Source organism: Myxocyprinus asiaticus, chromosome 47, assembly GCF_019703515.2.
Source record: "Myxocyprinus asiaticus isolate MX2 ecotype Aquarium Trade chromosome 47, UBuf_Myxa_2, whole genome shotgun sequence".
NCBI lineage: Eukaryota > Metazoa > Chordata > Actinopteri > Cypriniformes > Catostomidae > Myxocyprinus > Myxocyprinus asiaticus.
The window spans coordinates 8,567,087-8,590,613 of record NC_059390.1 but is presented as its reverse complement, the minus strand read 5'-3'; the positions used below and the strand labels follow the sequence as shown (position 1 = coordinate 8,590,613).

Here is a 23,527-nt window from a genome sequence, read left to right as displayed (position 1 = left end):
AGCAGTAAGAGTAGTTTGGGTAGTATGCCATTCCGAACTTAGCTAATGTATTTATAGCAACTTACCTGAATGTTATACATCCGGTTTCATGGCAAAACCTTTTGAAGGTAACTCTTTCACCCCTTGAGTAGTAAGGTTTGTTACTGCCACAGTAACGCAAGAACGCATGTTAGTATTTTTAACTAGACCGTGTGTTGAAAATGTGTTGGCCAAGCGCTGGGGTCTGTGTAAGTATGCCAAAACAGATATTAGCACTTGACCAATGCACTGCCAACGCTCAGTCTGGTTGAACGTGCTTAATGTGCATTCTGCCATTACTGTGGCGGTAACAAACCTCAGTACTCAAGTGGGCAATAGAGTTACATTCATAAGTCTGTGCCATTAAACTGGATGTGTTATTTTTCAAGCAAGTTGCTATAAATATATTGACTTTACCGTACTGTACTGGCTCAGCAATATTTTCTACAAACTCTTGCTCTGCCTTGACAATATTTGACTTGAGAGCGAAAACTCACCCGTAAAAGCAGACAGTTCATACTAATCTCGTTATAGCGCCCCTTGCGGCAACGTTGAGAATGCAACGCGTACTTGCATTGTGATATGAATTGAAGTCTGACACATTTTGGATTGCAGCAACGAACAAAATTGAGCTTGTGAAGCTGGAGGCATCTGCGCTCAGATACTTGCCTACAGTATTTTTCGGCCTTTCGAAACAGTGCCTAACATACCACTCTCTAGTTAAAAACACAGTTTTTAAAAATCTCTTTCTGATGATTTTCTGCAGATGTTTTCGTTTTTGTTTTTTTTACAATATGCCTGACCTTGTGGTGCTGGCAGGGTCTCCCAGGCCTTGTAGTAAGGCCAGATGTGCCTGGTTATACGAATGTCCCACTTTGAAGCTTTGGTGCAAGTGGAAACACAAAAATTCCAAGCTTTTGTGCCACATAGGTGCAACAGATCTGCACGTCATCAGAAAACAGAGAAGAAATCTGTGCTATGGGGCTGCTAGATAAATGAGTGCCACTTCTCTGTGAAGAGAGATTTGTGTAGGGTCTTTGCGCTTCGAAGTAAAAGGCTTGTCACTTTGGTGTCAGGAATGAGATAGCAGCCAAAGACCAGTTTCTCTGCAAAAATCCTGAGTCTTCATTTTTCCTTGCTGAATGTGCAATTCTCATGCAGCTGAGTACAGCACCTGCTATGGTTCCCTCTTAGAATCCTCCACCCTCAACCATAACCTCTCAGTGTGGCCTCCTTCGTGCTGAGAATACACCACTTCTATTCCTTTGCTCATTTTGCCTCCCCTCCCTCCTCTGGGGCGAAGTTCATCCTCTCAGTTAGAGCTGAGTCCATTAGCCACATCAATTTTGGCATTGAAATAGAGTTTGGGGTTTCCCATAGAACACGTGCAAGGGTGAGTTGGCAACAGCTCTCTGTCATTTTCTAGCTTCTGAAGGGCTAAAATGATGATTTTGGTGGGAAGTTGGATTTCATTCCCTTGGGGATTGCTATGCTGTTTACTGCTTATATCAGCTTAAACCAATTATTGGATAAATCTCATGAAGAAATGTCTAGGGTATATTTAAAAAAAAGTATTAAATTATATACGTCAAGGTTTTAGGACCATCAAGAACTTTCATGATAAGCGCCCATTGTCAGTTACGGTGGTCCTGCGACAGAATAAAAAAATAATGGTAAGTCTCACAATTCGGCGTTATAAAGTCGCAATTGCATTATAGAATGTCTCAATTGTGAGATATAAAGTCAAAATTGCCAGATACAAAGATGGAATTTCGAGAAATAGAGCTGAAATCGCCAGATATGAAGTCGAGAAATAAAGTCGAGATTGCAAGATTGATATAGTGCCTTGACCCCGGAACGGAGGTCAAAACAAAATAAAAAAGTTAATTCTAACTTTACATCTCACAATTCTGATTTTATTTCTCGTAACTGTCACCTTATTTCTCGAAAATGCAACTATTTCTAGATATTGCTCAAGATATAAAGTTTCAGTTTTGAGAAATAAAGTCGCAACTGCGAGTTTATATCTTGCAATGAGAGTTATAAAATTGCCAGAAATAAATTGGAAATTGTGAGATAAAATCAAAATGACAAGAAATAGTGGCAATTTTGATAGTCACAATTGCGTAATATAAAGTAATAATTGTACTGTACGTTGTCAAGAACAATTATATTTTCAAAACAACTACAAACAATCTCATTCACTACTGTTATATATATTCTTATATATATATATAATATTTTCATATTTTTTCACACTGTAATAACATAGTTTTTGTATTACAGTAGGCTACTGACATTGAAAGGGGGGATAATTATCATAAAATAACTGTCACAATGCAAAACAAATGAATTGTAATTGATTAAATAGATTTTATTACACAAATTATGATTTCTTATTTTATTCCTGGACATTTCTTGACAGTTTTCATGAGCTTCACCCCATCATCTGTAAAATCTCTGAGCTCTAAACTCCACCAAATGTCTCACAAGTTATATGCACTCAAGTGTTCCTTAATCCCCACAGATGAAATTGGCTGTGGTTAAATCACAGCTGAGAAGATTTCCTTAAGCAAAGTTGCTCAGTTTGGTATAGCTGATTAATCCATCATAATCCATTTGCTCAACAGTTGAACTCCTTCAACTCTGTGCTTTTAGCTGCAGCCTGTTAGGAATTTCACACCTGAATGGCAGAAACCACTCTCTCTCTCTCTCTGTTGGTGGTCTAAGCATGACAGAAGATGACAACCACTGACATCTTTCTTCTAAACTGGAAAGCATCTTTCACTCTCACACTTGAATATTAAAACAAAGAGGATGAAGAAAACATCAATCAAGTTAAAATATCACTGAGCTGTCAAGACAATTTAGAGCTATTTATAGTCGACTTAAAACAGCGTTCACAACCTGTTTTACTTCTGTAATAAGACATTTTTCCAAGCAAACTGACGGGGGGCTTCATTTGATCTAGACCAGCTAGAAACCTTGTAAAACCAGCTACCACCTTAAGATGGCTTTATCTGGATTTTCCAACCTAGAATAAGACAATCCCATAAAACCTAAGTCAGTTTTGACAGCAGCAACCCAGAAGGGCTTGATTTGAGCTGTTTGTTGTTAGTGGTGAACATGTGGGTTCATGGTACAGTACTGTGCATTGGCAGTGTGCCTGCAAAAAGATTTCATTCTGGGTCTGCTTTAATGGGGTGCTAAAATGTAAGAGCTTGGTCCCATTGGCATAATATGGGGGCCATTTATGAGCAGTCTCAAATTTCAGGGCTCCCAATATGTATACTGCTCAAAAAAAACCATTAAACCCCGAAGACAGCAGAGTTCAACAGTCCTCATTAATGTGGTCTGTCTAGACTCTCGAACACTCAAACACACATAGGGGTCTTTTGTTTTAGACTGTCGGCAAGAATATACTACATGTCAACAAAAAACAAACTGATAAGTGATGACTCAAAACAAAATCAATCAATGTAAACACAAAACTAGCCCACACACTTAAATGTGCAAACCCTTGTCACATTTAAAAGTCGATAATAGACTATATAAAAGTCAATAAAATACACGTAAACCCACAAATCATGCTAATGTGTGAAAGGCCAATAAAATGCATTCACTATGAATATTTAATATCTATTTTTGAGTATTTAAAAAGCCCAGTTTGACAAAATTGCTGACATGTAGGGTATAAACTTTTATGTGCAAATTTTAAAACTCTTTGATGTGCTTGAACTGTATTTTTGGCGGCACTCAAATAAAAAACCCTTTGTTTTATGGTTCATGTTTTATGGCTCTCAATCTCACACAGCAAGCAAAGACCAAATGTTCCCTTTGTTCGATCTTAAGTTAAAGGAACTATATATTTAAATTGGGCTAACACAAACAGCTTTCTCATAAAACTAAAGCACAAGAGGCTTTTTTGCATCCTTGCAGTTGGCAAGACATCATAAACAGGTAAGTAAACTTGACACAACTGATTTAGGATGTGTATCCTCAGGAGTCAGAGGTATATGCTCGGGGAAAATCATTATTATCAGAGTCTCAGATATTGGACAAACTTTTAATAAACCTTTATTAAAAACATTTTTGAGTATCCAAAAAAGCATGACACAAAAGTAAACCAAGAATCTTCCATTGGTGCCAGTAGAGACCCTTTTTTTTTTTTTTGTGTCCACAGACAATCCCTTTTGATGGCACCTTAGAACATACAAAAAACGTTTACACATACAAGAAATATAGATGAGCTGTTTTGTGGCACATTCATCCCATTTCAGTTTGAGTTGCATTCAGAACATAAAATGCACAGATATTTTTGGTTACACAAAAAGAAAGCCATTTTGGGTTGTTAAAGATTCAGATCTTTAAACAAGCAGTTTAAAGAGTATACTCGTTTATTATTCTAAGCTATTAAGCAATAACAAGTAATACTTTTAAAGTCTTCAGACTGCATTACAGAGGCTTTGCGAATTGACCTGACACTGGCTGGGTGAAATTTGTGCAACTATACTTTTAACAGTATATGTTGAAGAGATCTGATTGGATAACTGGTGAAAATTGTGCCAGTTGGCCTCAAAGTGTACGCCCATCTCAAAAGAGCTTATGGGTAAAACAAAGAGGGTAGGAGACAGGACAAAAAGACAAAGGAAAAATAAATAATAGGAACAATCACCATGACAATCTTACTTAGCTTTATTTAAAGGGAATGTTTTTGGTTCTTCCATTGTAACATAGTATCGATATAGAGAAATGTGTTTGTGTAGGAGTGGGCGTTTACAATGCAATGCTTTTCGTACCGCCCCCAATCAGTTGCACATACAATCACCCTGTTAAGCCGATAGAGATGGTCAATCTTCAACAACTATACACCCTAAAAAAAAAATATGGCATCCAACAAAGTGCTGAATCTCTCAATGCTTCTTATAAATCATCTGGCACTTGAAGAAGTATAACAAAAACTGTCATAAAAATGCTACATTTGCTTTGTTGCCCTCACGGCTGTGAAGTACACTGTAAGGAAGTCACCCAATCAGGGCAGAAAAATAGCATCCATTTGGTCTGACAGCAGCCATAAAAGGCCTATGCTGAGTTGAGGCCAGCAGGTATGGAATAGATTGATCCGTGGGTCAAAGGTCAGATGTGAAGGACACCTTTAGTCCCCCACATCGCTGTCCTGGTCCCCTATGATCCACAGGAAGTGGAAGCTGAGAGCCAGAAGAGCGGTGCCCAAAAGATCCCCCAATGCTGTTAGATACGGAATGGAGAAACTATCCGGATCCTTTCCACTTTTCCACATGGAGTGAACCATCCAGTCCGCTATGCAAAGTAACAAGAACACCTGGGAGGTGGGGGAGAAAAGAAAACACGATGAGCCTTAAGGCCCGAAACAAACAATTATGTTAACGGAATGGATTCTAGCTTGATTTCATGCATACCTGTGTTCCAAAATGCAGTTCATAACACAAGTATGCGTTGCTTTTTCAGTGTTGCCACAAGGGGCACAACAGCAGGCATTAGTGTAAAAAGTCTGTTTTCCCTTTTAGGAAAACTATTATCATGAGGGAAAAAGAATTGAAAAGTATGTTGCTGAGCAAGTTACACTGTCTACACTGGACGTCAAGCGCAAATCTCTCCCACTGTAATCAATGATGCAGTCTACAATGGATACCGTTGTGTCACACCGACAGTTTACGGACACTTTGGCGCTACAGCTCACAGCTGATCGTCTGCGCATATCATCACTTTTGGAATGTTCACTTCTGCGTGTTTAATGTAAATAGCCGAAAGACGATCGATCGCGTCCGGTTTAGACAGGGTGTTAAGGTTTTTGATTTAAATGATTTTTAATGATTAATTATTTTAATGATTTAATGATCAATATGTTTATAGTTGATATAATTAGAACAAACAGATATTAAAAAAATAAAAAATTCAGCGTTTATTTTGGGTATTTTATATATATATATATATATATATGTGTTTGTGGAATACAAAGAAAATTCAAAGTAAAAATCACTTCAGGGCAGAATATTTTTATTGGATGTCATTTACAGTCAAGCTGTTGTAATTTTGCCAAATTACACAAAAAGTGTTAAAATATTATTTAATTGTAATTATTAAGGTTACATAAAACGCTAACAATTAAATTAGCCTGCCATTTTATTGAAACATTTTTAAATGTAATTTCCACCACAGAATTCTATTAAACACAATACAGAATTTGAGATGTGCTGTAAATGACACTGTGGTGGGGAAAAAATGACACAAATCTCCTATTATGCATGAACATACACTGTTGGGTATTGTTAATAGACAAATAAAATAAACTCATGAGAGTGTGGAAAATGTTGTAGTGTTCACAGTGCTAAAAATGCATGAAGTTGAAGAAACACAGATACCTGTGTATACCTTATATACGCATATATATCCTGAGTGTGACTGCTGTGTGTATTTTCCATTTCCCTTTTTGATTTGTAACTAGTAGTACCTACTAAACATGCAAAAAAATAAAAAATAAATTTTTGTTTTGAAGAGCAAAAAGTTTTACTAAAAATTGATGTCCTCATATGGGGATATCGGGACAAGTTGTGAAATTTTAAATAATACCAAGCTATTGAAAGCTGATTTTCTGTAAAGCTGCTTAGGAACAATGTGTATTGGGAAAAGTACAAATAAAAAAACTATACAAATACAAATTATTTGACTTGATTTGACTTATATGCTACAGTGCTTTTTTTACTTTGGCAACCAAATATCAATGTTCACTCTTTGCACTGTCAAACAAACAACTGATAGCCAGTGCTGAAGCATTTTACCAATCAAAAATAAGCATAATTAATTCTGATACAAGTAATGGCCAGCATCATCCAATCACTGCCAAACATGTTAAAATAAAATTATACATTATAAATTCTGAATTCGAGTACTGATTACTATTGTCCCATGTCTGCCAAAGTTGAGTGGTGCAAACATCATCTGTAGCCTGAAACTGAACTTTTGGTCAGATGTTAGGAGTGAATGCTCTTGGCTAAATAGGAAAGCTATAGGATGCTCCAGTTTGCTGTCTGTACTGGTCTCAGAACAGTGCGACATGCAAAATTTCTCAGCTTTTGGATGAACCCATGGATTCTCAATGAGATAATGCACAGTAAATACAGGATTTCTAAGGGGAAAATAGCTCTATTGTCCACTATAGTGGTCTTTGTGTTTAACAGAGTGCCATTTCACAATAAATCGATCAAATTCTTAAAATGGCATACCGGATGAAACTAAAGACTCTAAACTTTTGACTCAAACAATGTAAAAACTTAATGAGGTTTCTTACCAGAAGTAGTTTTGTTGACATTCCATACAATGCAAATGAATGGGTGCCAAAATTTGAAGCTCCAAAAATCACACAAGTCAGCATAAAAGTAATCCATAAGACTCCAGTGGTTAAATCAATGTCTCCAGTAGCGATTTAATTGGTGTGGGTAAGAAACCAATTAATATTTAAGACCATTTTTACTATAAATTCTCCTCCCTGCTCAGTCAGGCTGCACATTCTTCTTTTTGGTGTTTCACATTCTTCATGCATACGCCCCCTGCTGGGCAGGAAGAAGGATTTCAAGCAAAATTTTACTTAAATATTGATCTGTTTCTCACCCACACCTATCATATCACTTCAGAAGACATGGATTTAACCACTGGAGTCATATGGATTACTTTTATGCTGACTTATGTGATTTTTAGAGTGTCAAAATTTTGGCACCCATTCACTTGCATTGTACTGACCTACAGAGCTGGAATATTCTTCTAAACATCTTAATTTGTGTTCTGCGGAAGAAAGAAAGTCATACACATCTGGGATGTCATGAGGGTGAGTAAATGATGAGAGAATTTTCATTTTTGGCTGAACTATCCCTTTAACATGACTCATTAGCCCCTGCTGGTAAAAGCTGTAACTACAGTACATGATTATGCTGCCAAAAAGCACATTTCTCCATTGATGGCCATTCTAAAGTAGCCGAATATGAATAAAATGTTTTTGCAAGCAACACTTACAGTACATTTAATAAACGAGTGATTGGCTGACTGGCCCAGAACTGAGTGCCTCCTTGATTATAATCCATAGTAACACGAGAATGCATGTTTAGCATGTACAAAGGGACCACGTGTCTGCAATTTATTAGCCAGGTATTTGCAACTATGTACTTGCGTACAGTATGTTTCCGGCCTAAATGAGATGCAGAAACAAAAGTCCCTTCTGTTGATACTTTGGCTGAACTTTCCCACATACAGTACATGCAACAGGAAGTTCTAAATCAGACAGAGACAGTGGGAGTCACCACAGAAGTAACACACATAGTGTTTGTTTATGGAATGTCTTGGAAAGGCCAGTCTCTGAAATGCAAGAAGATCCAGTCATGAGTCCCATTCTTTGAAAACCAGCTTTCACGTGGAAGATAAATCCCCAAACCGGCTTCAGATCTAAACAACACACGGCTTTTCATCTACCACAGTTCATTAAACCCAAACAAATTTGCCCCGTGTTTGCCTGTGCTGAGCTTTGCAGAGCATTAAAATGTGCTTTTGGATCATTGCGGCCTGGCTGATGCCAGTTTGTTTGCTAATGGAGATGTAACATTTGAAAACTTCATCTTACATTCAATTGGAAGTTAAAATGATGGACTACAGCAATCTCAGAAGACATTTTGTTAGTCCACCTGTGTGTGTGTGTGTGTGTGTGTGCAAATATGTGTGAGAGAGAGTGAAAGACTTTCATTTAAGTGAAATACAGTAAAAATGAGGCCTACCTATTAATCAGGGTGACAGGGTGGTGTGAAACTCTATTTGGAGGTCGGACGCTCTGGTTAACCAAGCAGGTGGCTTTCATTTATAACCGTTATATTAAGGTCAGTGCGGAGATGGTTAAAAAGTAATTCGCTCTCCAGAGCAGATCTGAAACTTCAATTTAGATTGCAGAAAATAAATGGCCATTTTAAAGGCTATTAATTGTGCCTGACAGGCAAGATGAGTTTGGTGACATTATCTCAATAATTAACCTTCAGTGTATGTGGCTGTTACAACAATGACCTTTTTTCGGCAGAGATTTTAGGTCTCATTTTCTTCGCCTCTCGCTCTTTTTTTTATTTTATTTTTTAAGAGTTTTATTAATTAACGATTATTCACTTAGGCAGGGGAAGCCTGACTCCTCAGTGGCCAGTGGAGACTGATGGTTTGCTAATGTACACAAGCTGTTGAGGTCTGACAGGATTAAACTTGTAGTTCCACCTTGTGCAAACACATGGACACGCTTTCCCATAACTCACAAGGACAGAGAAAGCAGTCAGACTGTTGCATGGCATCCAGGTATATCAGTCCCACCAGGATTTCGCTGCAGTTTTTCCTGCTTTTTGCAGCCCAAAATGACTGAATTTGCTGCAGATTTTCTCAAATTTTGCAGCTTTTTTTTGGTGGGGGGTTGTTTTGCAGTGAAAACTCACAAATCATCATTATATACCTTTGTAATTGTGTTAATTACATTGTAAATGCAATTACATGTAATATTTTAGTGCACAATAACTGAATATGCAGTTAGCAAGAAAAAAAAGAAAAAGAATTACACACAAAAATAGGCTACCATACATTTAGGTGAAACCTGTAGGTATTGGAAAACCTTCATTATTTTTGTTTTAAGATTTTCTGCCTCAGACAATGCAAGAAAACTTAGTTTCTTAGACTTAGTCTAAGTTTAAAATAGACTTGCAATAAATCTGTAAACTAAAAACATCAATGAGGATTCATTAGGTCTGTTGCAATTATTACATTGTCTGATATTAAAATCTGATATATGGCCATATACAAACAAATACAATTAGTTCATATATTTTGAGCACTAATGTACAAGTTTAAATTTCACAAGTGCTTCAAACAAATATGTTACATATATGAAAATGGCCATTTTTGTCATATTTGGAAATATAATGCATGTATAAGTGACCTTTTTATATCAGTAAAAAACATTTATTTTTCAGCATATAAGTGTTCAGCATAAATTGCCATTTTCAGATTCGTAGCCTGCTGAATTAAGCACTTCAAACTCTAATCACATTTTACTACACAACTAATGGGGATTTTAAGTGAATGTTAGGGTTTCTGTGTACAAACGCAGGTTTGTTTCAGGGTGAAGATTAAACGCTAGCTGTGAAGAATGTGGCATGTGTGCAGTCTGCCGTCCCGCAGAAGTTTAGACAAGGATTTTGACAGTGAACGCATAATGTGGAGGAGACAGGCAGAGACGCTTGCACTGTTAATATGGAGATGATACAAACGGCAGCTGTGCATTTAGATATGTTGTGACTGCTTCAAGCTTTTCAAGCATTTGTTTTGCCACTGTCAAACATGAAGGAAAGTGATGGGATTCCCTCATATTTAATTTTTTTGCAGAAAATGTGCGGAAATTATAAAAAATTGCAAACTACCGCAAAAAATGTGGAGATTGGTTGAATTTGCAAGAATTCTTGCGATTGCAAGATCGCAAAATCCTGGAGGGACTGATATATACACAGTGTATACAGGTGCATCTCAGTAAATTAGAATGTCGTGGAAAAGTTCATTTTTTTCAGTAATTCAACTCAAATTGTGAAACTCGTGTATTAAATAAATTCAATCCACACAGACTGAAGTAGTTTAAGTCTTTGGTTCTTTTAATTGTGACGATTTTGGCTCACATTTAACAAAAACCCACCAATTCACTATCTCAAAAAATTAGAATACATCATAAGACCAATAAAAAAAAACATTTTTAGTGAATTGTTGGCCTTCTGGAAAGTATGTTCATTTACTGTATATGTACTCAATACTTGGTAGGGGCTCCTTTTGCTTTAATTACTGCCTCAATTCGGCTTGGCATGGAGGTGATCAGTTTGTGGCACTGCTGAGATGGTATGGAAGCCCAGGTTTCTTTGACAGTTGCCTTCAGCTCATCTGCATTTTTTGGTCTCTTGTTTCTCATTTTCCTCTTGACAATACCCCATAGATTCTCTATGGCGATCAGGTCTGGTGAGTTTGCTGGCCAGTCAAGCACACCAACACTATGGTCATTTAACCAACTTTTGGTGCTTTTGGCAGTGTGGGCAGGTGCCAAATCCTGCTGGAAAATGAAATCAGCATCTTTAAAAAGATGGTTAGCAGAAGGAAGCATGAAGTGCTCCAAAATTTCTTGGTAAACGGGTGCAGTGACTTTGGTTTTCAAAAAACACAATGGACCAACACCAGCAGATGACATTGCACCCCAAATCATCACAGACTGTGGAAACTTAACACTGGACTTCAAGCAACTTGGGCTATGAGCTTCTCCACCCTTCCTCCAGACTCTAGGACCTTGGTTTCTAAATGAAATACAAAACTTGCTCTCATCTGAAAAGAGGACTTTGGACCATTGGGCAACAGTCCAGTTCTTCTTCTCCTTAGCCCAGGTAAGACGCCTCTGATGTTGTCTGTGGTTCAGGAGTGGCTTAACAAGAGGAATATGACAACTGTAGCCAAATTCCTTGACATGTCTGTGTGTGGTGGCTCTTGATGCCTTGACCCCAGCCTCAGTCCATTCCTTGTGAAGTTCACCCAAATTCTTGAATCAATTTTGCTTGACAATCATAAGGCTGCGGTTCTCTCAGTTGGTTGTGCATCTTTTTCTTCCACACTTTTTCCTTCCACTCAACTTTCTGTTAACATGCTTGGATACAGCACTCTGTGAACAGCCAGCTTCTTTGGCAATGAATGTTTGTGGCTTACCCTCCTTGTGAAGGGTGTCAATGATTGTCTTCTGGACAACTGTCAGATCAGCAGTCTTCCCCATGATTGTGTAGCCTAGTGAACCAAACTGAGAGATCATTTTGAAGGCTCAGGAAACCTTTGCAGGTGTTTTGAGTTGATTAGCTGATTGGCATGTCACCATATTCTAATTTTTTGAGATAGTGAATTGGTGGGTTTTTGTTAAATGTGAGCCAAAATCGTCACAATTAAAAGAACCAAAGACTTAAACTACTTCAGTCTGTGTGCATTGAATTTATTTAATACACGAGTTTCACAATTTGAGTTGAATTACTGAAATAAATTAACTTTTCCACGACATTCTAATTTATTGAGATGCACCTGTATATACACCGATCAGCCACAACATTAAAACCACCTGCCTAATATTGTGTTGGTCCCCATCGTGCCGCCAAAACAGCACCAACCCGCATCTCAGAATAGCACTCTGAGATAATAATCTTCTCACCACAATTGTACAAAGTGGTTATCCGAGTTACCGTAGACTTCATCAGTTTGAACCAGTCTGGCCATTCTCTGTTGACTTCTCTCATCAACAAGGCATTTCCATCCGCCTGCCGCTCACTGTATGTTTTTTGTTTTTGGCACCATTCAGAGTAAATTCTAGAGACGGTTGTGCGTGAAAATCCCAGGAGATCAGCAGTTACAGAAATACTTAAACTAGCCCGTCTGGCACCAACAATCATGCCACACTCCAAAACACTGAGATAAAAAAAATTTCGCCATTCTGATGGTTGATATGAACATTAACTGAAGCTCCTGTCCCGTATCTGCGTGATTTTATGCACTGCTGCCACACGATTGGCTGATTAGATAATTGCATGGATGATTGTTGGTCATCCATCCAATTATTGATTATTTTAGTGGATTACCCGTATTAAAAGGAGCTCATGCATGTTGATATCGGACACACTGAAGAAGATCTGTGAAGTTCTCGTGTTTGTGTACAGTATGTATCTGCTTTTTTAAATGTTCCGATCAGACTGTTATTTGTTTTTAAACCAATCATAATCTGCAAAGTTTCAACTCTTGTCTTAGCGACGTGGATGATTGACAGGTGGGTGGCCATTCACGTAAAAGACGTTCATTTGGCCCCATTTATTGGCGCAAAAGTGTAATTTGCAGAAATGGTCCATGAACGAATCAATGAACTAATCTGAACAAATCTTTTTGGTGAACAGATTAAAAAGACTTGTCACAGAGATTAATAAAAATCATCACCACTACTGGATAGAGCACTTATTACAAGTTCTTTGAGCTAATGGATGGATCCACTGACGTAAGATGAAGTGGGCTAAAATGTAACAAATCCATGTAATAAAAGCAGAAGAACAATCTCCGTGACAAAACATAACGGCTCACTCCAGGCCCCCTTGAAAATATAGCAGAGTGACCTGGCCCTGGCAGCGAAAAGTTTTGCCACCCCTGATTTAATCGGATAGTAATTCAATCAGTAAAAATGCATAAACTCACCAAGTGTAAATACCCCTAAGATTCTCGACTATTTTTAGGTCACTAATCAAACAAGCAAATAAAAAAATAAAAAAAACATTCTCAAAAATGAACATTATTCCATATCATTCTAATAAATACATAAAATCTGCCCAAGGTTACCTTTTCAAGACATAAAAAAGTAATAATTTCATGGATAATAAACAGAAATAATTCAAGTTGGATGAAGATATGAGGGCAACGAATGACAGAGCACAATAAGGTGAAAAAGGGCCCCAGTCATTTCTCTTGTCTTTCTGCATGTCTGACTCTCTCTCTCTCTCTCTCTCTCTCTCTCTCTCTCTCTCTCTCTCTCTCTATGCTCTCAAGGGTCCTTCTAGCAAGTCTGAAGGCAAGCAGTATGGCTGTGGAATAAAGCGGATCTCAAAGATGTGAGTGTTTGGGTTAGAAAGTTTGTGGAATGCACACATACACACAAACTTCCTAAAAATACCACACATTCCACACGCTTGTAACATGCCTCCTCATGCCAACCTTTGAATGCGCTTTCTGAGGTTCTCCATTTCGCCTCCAGCTATTCGATCTTAATTGCCATCCAAACAGTATATGAAAACACCCTTTTAGAGTAACGAAACACAACCAAACACATGCACACCCATTAACATACACAAACAACAACTGCTTATCATCACAAATGTCCTCACTGTTTCATTCAGAGGGGAAATTGGGCATCTAAAAGTAGAGATGGGGTGAAAAAAAAAAATTATATTTCAAATAGTGACAGACCAATATATGGGTCAGTGTTTGGCCATTTTTATGATTATCAGCATTGGCTGATAACCGTGTTCACTTGGCTGATTAACAGAGTATTAACTGTCCTTTGTGTCAATTTCAAAATCTACCAATATGTTTTTAAAGGATAGATTTTTTTTTTTATTTCAACTTAAAGCGAATTTGAATAAATACTGTATAAAATAAGTGTTTGTTTCAATTAAGAAATGTTGTGCACATTTGATTTTTTTTATGTTAAACTCAACTGTATTATCGATATCAGCATTTATATTGGCTATCGGCCATCCTGCTCATTGGATATCGACATTGAAAAACCAATATCGCTCAACCACTAATTTCAAAGTATCACAATATTTTTCCTCATGATAGTGTATGGATATTCTAAAATGATATATTTATTTACATTTTTCACATGAATATTTTTTAAAGAGATACAAATACAATACAAACTCATAACAAGCTAAGAATATAACTCATTTAATTTGCAAAGATGTCCATACAGATCCTCCATACAACTAGACTGTAAGGTTTTTTGCGTAATGATAAACACGCTGGAACTAAGGTACTGTATTCCCTCACGTTATTTTTAAAAGATTATCGCAATCGCAATACACTTAACGTGAGGAATCGCAATATTATCGTATTGTGATCCAGGTATCGTCAGAATACCATATCACCAGGTCCCCGCTGATTCTCACCTCTAAAAGCTTTTCTAAAGGTTTACAAATTTTAAGTTGGAAAAATGCATGTTGTAATATTGTTACGGACAAGGGCAGCTAGCGGCACATTTATCGCAATTGAGCCCCAGATGAAATAGCTTTCACAGGCTGCTATCGTTAAATTAATGTCTGGTTTTATGATTACAGGCTGACACTTCTGCTATGGAAAATGGTCTTCACACCTGAACCCTTAAATGGGTGTCAGATTTAATAAAATGATAGTGGTGACAGGGTCTCTAAACGGCGGAGAAATAATCAGACCACAGTTTGCAAACTTTCAAATGAAGATGTCTGGCCATCCGTTGACACAGTTTTGATTGATTCAGGAAACCTTAATGGAATTGTTATTATCACACTCACTTGGAAAAGAGCAGCAGCCAAATACACGGCCATGAAGACTGGTGTCAGGGTGGTGTGACCCCTCTCCATCAGGTCAATGGTGTAAAGGAAGATCAGATGACCAGGAATGACCAACAACAGCAGCACCTGTGCTGACCTGTGATTGGCTCCTGGAAAAGAACAAAAGATAAAGAAGGAATTGAAGTCAAATTAAACTAACATTTTAGACTGAAAAAAAAGAAGAAAAAAAAAGAAAAATGTACAAGTAGCACTGATTGTGATTTTAAGTTTATGGGATGGTCTTTTTGGAAATGTTACAATGATAATTCTGCATCCTTAATCTTAAAAGTTAGATGTTAAAGGGATAGTTCACCGAACTGTGTCATTGGCTCTGCTTAAAACTCCATCTACATCACTGATAAACATAAAACAGAGATGTCTAAGTGTCATTTTGATTGTTATATGTGATAAAGAGGATTTGTTAGGCTACAGTATGATAAACCCTTAAAGGAATAGTTCACCCAAAAATGAAAATTCTCTCATCATTTACTCACCCTCATGCCATCCCAGATGTGTATGACTTTCTTCTGCTGAACACAAATTAAGATTTTTAGAAGAATATCTCAGCTCTGTTGGTCCATTCAATGCAAGTGAATGATAAAGCAGAACTTTGAAGCTCAGAAAAAGACATAAAGGCAGCATAAAATTAATCCATAAGACTCCAGGGGTTAAATCTATATCTTCTGAATCAATTTTATAGGTATGGGTGAGAAACAGATCAATATTTAAGTCCTTTTTTAATATAAATTGTCCTCCCTGCTCAGTAGGTGCAAAATGCATGGAGAATGTGAATTAGGGCTGAAAAGATTAGTAGACGTTATCGACAACGTCGACAATAAAAAATTGTCAACAAAAATTTTCACTGTTGAATAGTCGTTTGATCTCATTTATCGTAACATGAGATCACATTAAACTAATGATGATGTGCGAGAGCAGTACTGCAGCTCGCGCCTGACTGAGGAGAGGAAGAATTACACAGCTCACGGTCCAGATGCACTCTACACTTTCCAAACAGCTTCAGGTGATGTAGATCGCAAAGTATGAGGGAATTATAATGCAAAAATACAAAATAAGTAAATACAGAAGCACTCTCGTTGTGGAATAAGAGCCGGAGCTCTTTAAAGGAAACACTTTGGCGTTACATCTTAAATGCAGTTATATTTAATATTGCTTTATTAAAGTTCAAATAATATGGAAGCAGATCATGTAATAACTACAGACTCCAAAACTGGCATTTCTCTGTGCGGTCAGTGCCTCTTCTATGAGTTGCACGAATGTCCCGATCTAAGGGGGAGAGATTGAAACTCCACCCGGCTGATGCACACTCTGTCACGGGGACGCCTTGAGGGCGCACACTTAATGCAGCTAGATTATAACGTGATGGTTCGCGACTTATTGAATCGTAATATATGTGTCGCCGTGCATTTCTTATGCGATTGAAAAAATTATTATCTGAGAATGTTGAATATAATATTAAAAATACAAATATTTTCAAATATCTAAAAATCCTTTTAAAAAAAGATGCATTCACCTGAGAAGCAGCATAAGATATTTAAACTTTTTAAATATTCGTTTTTAGAGAATAGATCTTGAATATAAGTGTATTTTGTCTTTACTGCATTCGCAGAAGTATAACCAAGTGAAAAAATACACTTATATACAAAATACACTTATATTTAAGATGCATTCTCTTAAAGCATGTGTAAATAGCTTATATGTTGCTTCTCAAGTAAATGTATCTTGTTTTAAGGGTTTTTAGACCATTTTAAATGGAAAACAAGACAAAAACACTTGATAACAATAGGATTTGCAGTGAATTGCTTTACTGAATTAAACTTAATAAAAAAGTATTTTTTTCCCTTTAATTCAGTGAATGTCATTTAGAGGTATTTTTAAAAGATGATTTTGTCCTCTTTATTGTTAGTAAGCACGTTTAATACAACCTTTTAAGTCGGGGCACAAGCTGAATAATCGGTTAAGAGCTAATGATTAATCGTTGCAATAATCGCAGAATAGTCAAATAATCGTTCTAATAATTGTTAGATTAATCGATTATCAAAATAATCGTTAGATGCAGTCCTAATATGAATCGCCAAAAACAAAAGAAGAAGACTGTGAAAATGAAAGTGGAGATTGATAGTAAAAAAGCACTTAAATATTGATCTGTTTCTCATCCACACTTATCATGTTTCTTCTGAAGACATGGATTTAGCCACTGGAGTCTTATGGATTAATTTTATGCTGATTTACGTGATTTTTGGAGATTCAAATTTCTGGCCAAAATTCACTTGTATTAAATGGACCAACAGAGCTGAGATATTCTTCTAAAAATCTTTGCGTTCTGCAGAAGAAAGAAAGTCATACCCACCTGGGATGGCATGAGGCTGAATAAATGATAAGAGAATTTTCATTTTTGGGTGAACTATTCCTTTAAATGCTTTCTTGTAAAGAGGATAGTTCCGACCCTGAGATCAGATTGAATGCAAACAACCCACCATGTGCAATCTGTGCATATGTGAACCTGTATGTATTTGATTTAATCTATATTAAGGACTGTATATGCATACGATAAACATCTCATTCAAAAACAGTAAACTTCACACTCCATTTGTATCACACTCTGCTGTCCTCAAAATCCTGCTGTACGATGTCCCACTGAGGGCCTGGAGCAAAAAGATTTATGATGTTCTCACCAGATGGCACTCTTAAGCTTGCAGTGGGCACCGTGCCCCTTATGTATCTGGGCATCTGGGCTCTGTCCCCCGAGTCCACTTGTTTCGCTAAGAAAGAGTGCTGCATCCAGCACATCAACTTGCCATTGGCTGCCTCTACTGTTTATAGGAAACTTTCTCCGCAGTCTGTTAGATGGATCGTTATACACAAAACACTTTTACACACACTACATTAAAGTTAATGTATAAACACTCGCACGCACTTGTAAGTGATATTCCTCTAAATGCTGGTTATTTTTTCCATTTTCTTGTGTTTGGGCTGTGAAAACTCAAAATGTCCATAAAACATGCTTTTGAGTAACGACCTTTTACGTCATTGTTGCTGTAAAGCTTAAATGTGTAATGTTTTGTTTTTTTTGTGTGGATTTTCTCCCCTTTTTTTCCCCCTAATTTGGAATGCCCAATTCCCAATGCGTTCTAGGTCCTCGTGGTGGCATAGTGACTCGCCTCAATCCAGGTGGCGGAGGACGAATCTCAGTTGCCTCCGCGTCTGAGACCGTCAATCTGCGCATCTTATCACGTGGCTTGTTGAGCGCGTTACCGCGGAGACATAGCGAATGTGGAGGCTTCACGCTATTCTCCGCGGCATCCACGCACAACTCACCATGCACTCCACCGAGAGCGAACCACATTATAGCGACCACAAGGAGGTTACCCTATGTGACTCTACCCTCCCTAGCAACCAGGCCAATTTGGTTGCTTAGGAGACCTGGCTGGATTCATTCAGCACACCCTGGATTCAAACTTGCGACTTCAGGGGTGGTAGTAACGTGTGTAATGTTAAAATACTTTCTATTCCCAGCTTAATATGCAGAGACAACTATAAGTAAGTTATTTGTAGGCCGATTTCCCCAAAAAGTGTAAACACTGTGGCTCTTTTAACATTACTCTGTTTGTGTGGGTATCTTGACCAACCCAACATAGCAACATTGTTTTAACCATGTTCGACAGGGGAAATGTTCAGGAAACCTGTTTGAATTATTTTTGCAATTCCAACTGGTATTCCTAGTGGTGCAGAAACAGCACACTAATCCTTAAAGGGATATTTTACCGCAAAATTCTAATTTTGGGGTTACCTGTGCCACAGAAGGTGCGGCAGGGACAGTACCAGCCCTTGGACTCATCGGGCACCTCTCCAGGGGTGCTGTGAATGTGCAGATGGGTAGAGATCCGACTGGACTGGATGGCCACCAGGTTTCCCCCGATACCTAGAACACAACAGCATTCATGGTAACATGCTTCTATCAACATACAGTTGAAGTCAGAAGTTTACATACACCTTAGCCAAATACATTTAAACTCAGTTTTACACAATTCCTGATATTTAATCGTAGAAAGCATTCCATGTCTTAGGTCAGTTAGGATCACTACTTTATTTTAAGAATGTGAATAATAGTAGAGAAAATGATTTATTTCAGTTTTTATTTCTTTCATCATATTCCCAATGGGTCATAAGTTTACATACACTTTGTTAAGTATTTGGCAGCATTGCATTTAAATAGTTTACCTTGGGTCAAATGTTTTGGGTAGCCTTCCACAAGATTCTCACAATAAGTTGCTGGAATTTTGGCCCATTCCTCCAGACAGAACTGGTGTATTGGAGTCAGGTTTGTAGGCCTCCTTGCTCGCACACGCTTTTTCAGTTCTGCCCACGGATTGAGGTCAGGGCATTGTGATGGCCACTCCAATACCTTGATTTTGTTGTCCTTAAGCCATTTTGCCACAACTTTGGAGGTATGCTTGGGGTCATTGACCATTTGGAAGACACATTTGTGACCAAGCTTTAACTTCCTGGCTGATGTCTTGAGATGTTGCTTCAATATATCCACATCATTTTCCTTCCTCATGATGCCATCTATTTTGTGAAGTGCACGAGACCTTGCTGCAGCAAAGCATCCCCACAACATGAATCTGCCACCCCCATGCTTCACGGTTGGGATGGTTGCAAGCCTCAACCTTTTACCTCCAAACATAACGATGGTCATTATGGCCAAACAGTTCAACTTCTGTTTCATCAGACTAGAGGACATTTCTCCAAAAAGTAAGATCTTTGTCCCCATGTGCACTTGCAAACTGTAGTCTGGCTTTTTTTATGGAGGTTTTCTTCCTTGCTGAGCAGCCTTTCAGGTTATGTCAATATAGGACTCATTTTACTGTGGATATACACTGGCAGCCAAAAGTTTGGAATAATGTACAGATTTTGCACTTATGGAAAGGAATTGGTACTTTTTTATTTACCAAAGTGGCATTCAATTGATCACAATGTATAGTTATGACATTAATAATGTGAAAAATTACATTTCAGTGTGAAAAAAAAATAAACTACTTAAACTACTTCAAAGAGTTCTCATAAAAAAAAATCCTCCACGTGCAGCAACGACAGCTTTGCAGATCCTTGGCATTCTAGCTGTCAGTTTGTCCAGATACTCAGGTGACATTTCACCCCACGCTTCCTGTAGCACTTGCCATAGATGTGACTGTCTTGTTGGACACTTCTCATGCACCTTACAGTCTAGATGATCCCACAAAAGCTCAATGTGGTTAAGATCCATAACACTCTTTTCCAATTATCTGTTGTCCAATGTCTGTTTCTTTGCCCACTCTAACCTTTTCTTTTTATTTTGGCTTTTTCTTCTCTTTGCTGTTGTACATGAAACTCAGGCCTACCTTCAAACTCAGTGCTTCTTTGCTTGACATCATGGGAAAATCAAAAGAAATCAGTCAAGACCTCAGAAAAACAATTGTGGACCTTCACAATTCTGGTTCATCCTTCGGAGCAATTTCTAAATGCCTGTAGGTACCACGTTCATCTGTACAAACAATAGTACGCAAGTATACCGTGCAGCCATCATACCGCTCAGGAAGGAGACGCATTCTGTCTCCTAGAGATGAACGTAGTTTGGTGCGAAGAGTGCAAATCAATCCCAGAACAACAACAAAGGACCTTGTGAAGATGCTGGAGGAAACAGGTAGATAAGTATCTATATCCACAGTAAAACGAGTCCTATATCGACATAACCTGAAACAATTTAAAGGCAATGCTACCAAATAATAACAAAGTGTATGTAAACTTCTGACCCCCTTGGAATATGATGAAAGAAATAAAAGCTGAACTAAATAATTCTCTCCACTATTATGTTGACATTTCACATTCTTAAAATAAAGTAGTGATCCTAACTGACCTAAGACAGGGAATGTTTTCTACGATTAAATGTCAGGAATTGTGAAAAACTGAGTTTAAATGTATTTGTCTAAGGTGTATGTAAACTTCTGACTTCAACTGTAGATGTAGAACAATGAATAAGGCATCGCGCAGGTGTCTCGAGATGTGGTTTTAACAGTTGAAGTTCTTTTACAGCATCTAAAAACACAGCAAAACAATTGAAACGAGGACAGAAGAAGCTTTATGTGGAGGCTTGTGCAAGAATGCGCAGTTGGATTAATGTGGAAATCTTTTGTGTCGACATCTGTTGCATGCATAAATTCTCCTCCCCCTTCACATCTCACACAGTAGTTCTAATTCAAGTTTCACCGCTGTTTTAACAAACTGTAAGTGTTACATACTTCGACAGTGAGGTAGGCTAATGCAGCTGCGAAAAGGCGACGCTCTGAAATGACGCTTAAATGAGCGGGACATTTCATTTTACAAATACATTTCACTTGGATTCTTCTGTCCTTTAACCTTTGGTTGTATCTTTTCTTCGTATCCTAAAAGACGGCTGACAGGACGCGAAGAAAAGGATGCAAGGAAAGGGATAGTTTTAGAAATGAGAAGCCATAGACGAGAGTCGCTGCACTGTTTCTTTGCCGGTTCTGCGCTATATATGATTGATATTATTGTCTTTTTTTTTTTTTTTTTAACCATACACTGTCACTGTGGATAATAAGGATACCTTTTCCCTGGTTTGGAAGCATGACTATTAGAGCTTGTTGCTCGAAAGGTGACTATTTTATAGGTATGAGAATAGAAAAGAACAGAATAGATCAAATGAAATAGAACAGAGTAGAATAGATGGAATAGAACAGAACAACACAGAATAGAACAGTTTAGAACAGAACAGAATTGAATAAATGACAATGATGAAACAGCCTACAGAGAGGAGGTGCACACTCTGACACACTGGTGTCAGGAGCACAACCTCTCCCTCAACGTCAGTAAGACAAAGGAGCTTGTGGTGGACTTCAGGAGAAAAGACAGAAAACACAGCCCCATCACCATCAATGGAGCACCAGTGGAGAGAGTCAGCAACTTCAAGTTCCTGGGTGTCCACATCACTGAGGAACTCACATGGTCCATCCACACTGAAGTCGTTGTGAAGGAGGCTCATCAGCGCCTCTTCTTCCAGAGACGGCTGAGGAAGTTTGGAATGAACCACCACATCCTCACACGGTTCTACAACTGCACTGTAGAGAGCATCCTGACTGGCTGCATCTCCGCCTGGTACGGCAATAGCACCGCCCACAACCGCAAAGCACTGCAAGGGTGGTGCGAACTGCCAGACACATCATCGGAGGTGAGCTTCCCTCCCTCCAGGAAATATATACAAGGCGGTGTGTGAAAAAAGCTCAGAGGATCATCAGAGACTCCAGCCACCCGAGCCATGGGCTGTTCTCACTGCTACCATCAGGCAGGCGGTATCGCAGCATCAGGACCCGCACCAGCCGACTACATGACAGCTTCTTCCCCCAAGCAATCAGACTTCTGAACTCTTGATCTCCCATGATCAAACACATCAGCACTGCACTTTATTACCCTTACTCTTATATCTCACACTGGACTGTCATAAATTATATTATTATTATATTATATTCTCTCTTAACAACTGACTATCAACCGACAGCTGAATGTCAATACAGTACAATACTCTACATTCTATAAATACTTTTTTATATATCTTTATTTTTTTTATTTTTTTTTTATTGAATAATGTGTATCTATATAATGCGTATTGTATACTGTACAGTGTATGTTATTATTTGTATATTGTTGAGTGTAATTATGTGTATATCAGATGTTTAAATTGTGTTGTGTTAATTTGATGTTTATTGTAAATTGGTATATGTCTCATCACTGTCACGACTGCTATGTTGATCGGAACTGCACCCAAGAATTTCACACACCATTGCACTAGTGTATATGGCTGTGTGACAATAAAGTGATTTGATTTTGATTTGATTAAATGGAATAGAACTGTTTTTCAGCTCAAATATTGCTGTAATAGTCTGTTTACTGACAGTGGCATGACACGTGCAATAAAATAAAAATCTCAATTCAAATTATGTCTAATTTAGCCCTCAACCAAATACTAACAGGAAACCAGTAATGAGAATTACAATATGAGACAGCAAATCTATTTCTCACACATACAGTCGTGCACTCTATAGTAGTACAACAATAGCAATAACATTCCCCTTAGTTAAAGCGCAGACCTGAAGGAAAGCGATAATCTTTTAACACAGCACAGGCCTCTGCTCTATTAGTTAACAAGGCTAGGCTTGTGCTGTACGCAGAGGTTACCATTATGTCACACTGTGCCACGTCCCCGTGGCAGTGCTGGAGAGACACCATCTGCATGGAGGAGTGTGTGGGCATGTTTC

The 23,527-nt window shown here is 38.0% G+C and overlaps 1 protein-coding gene across 1 annotated transcript in view; it reads right to left on the bottom strand.

Moving 5' to 3' along the window:
- Nucleotides 1-2,684: 2,684 nt before the first annotated feature.
- Nucleotides 2,685-23,527, bottom strand: part of LOC127436393 (solute carrier family 41 member 2-like) — a 38,503-nt gene continuing 17,660 nt past the window's right edge. The window contains exons 9-11 of the mRNA XM_051690497.1: nucleotides 19,006-19,137; nucleotides 15,159-15,307; nucleotides 2,685-5,359 (exon numbers count right to left, since the gene is read on the bottom strand). Coding sequence (XP_051546457.1) covers nucleotides 5,174-5,359; nucleotides 15,159-15,307; nucleotides 19,006-19,137 — 467 coding nt within the window. The 3' untranslated portion in view covers nucleotides 2,685-5,173. The remainder of the gene's footprint in view (nucleotides 5,360-15,158; nucleotides 15,308-19,005; nucleotides 19,138-23,527) is intronic.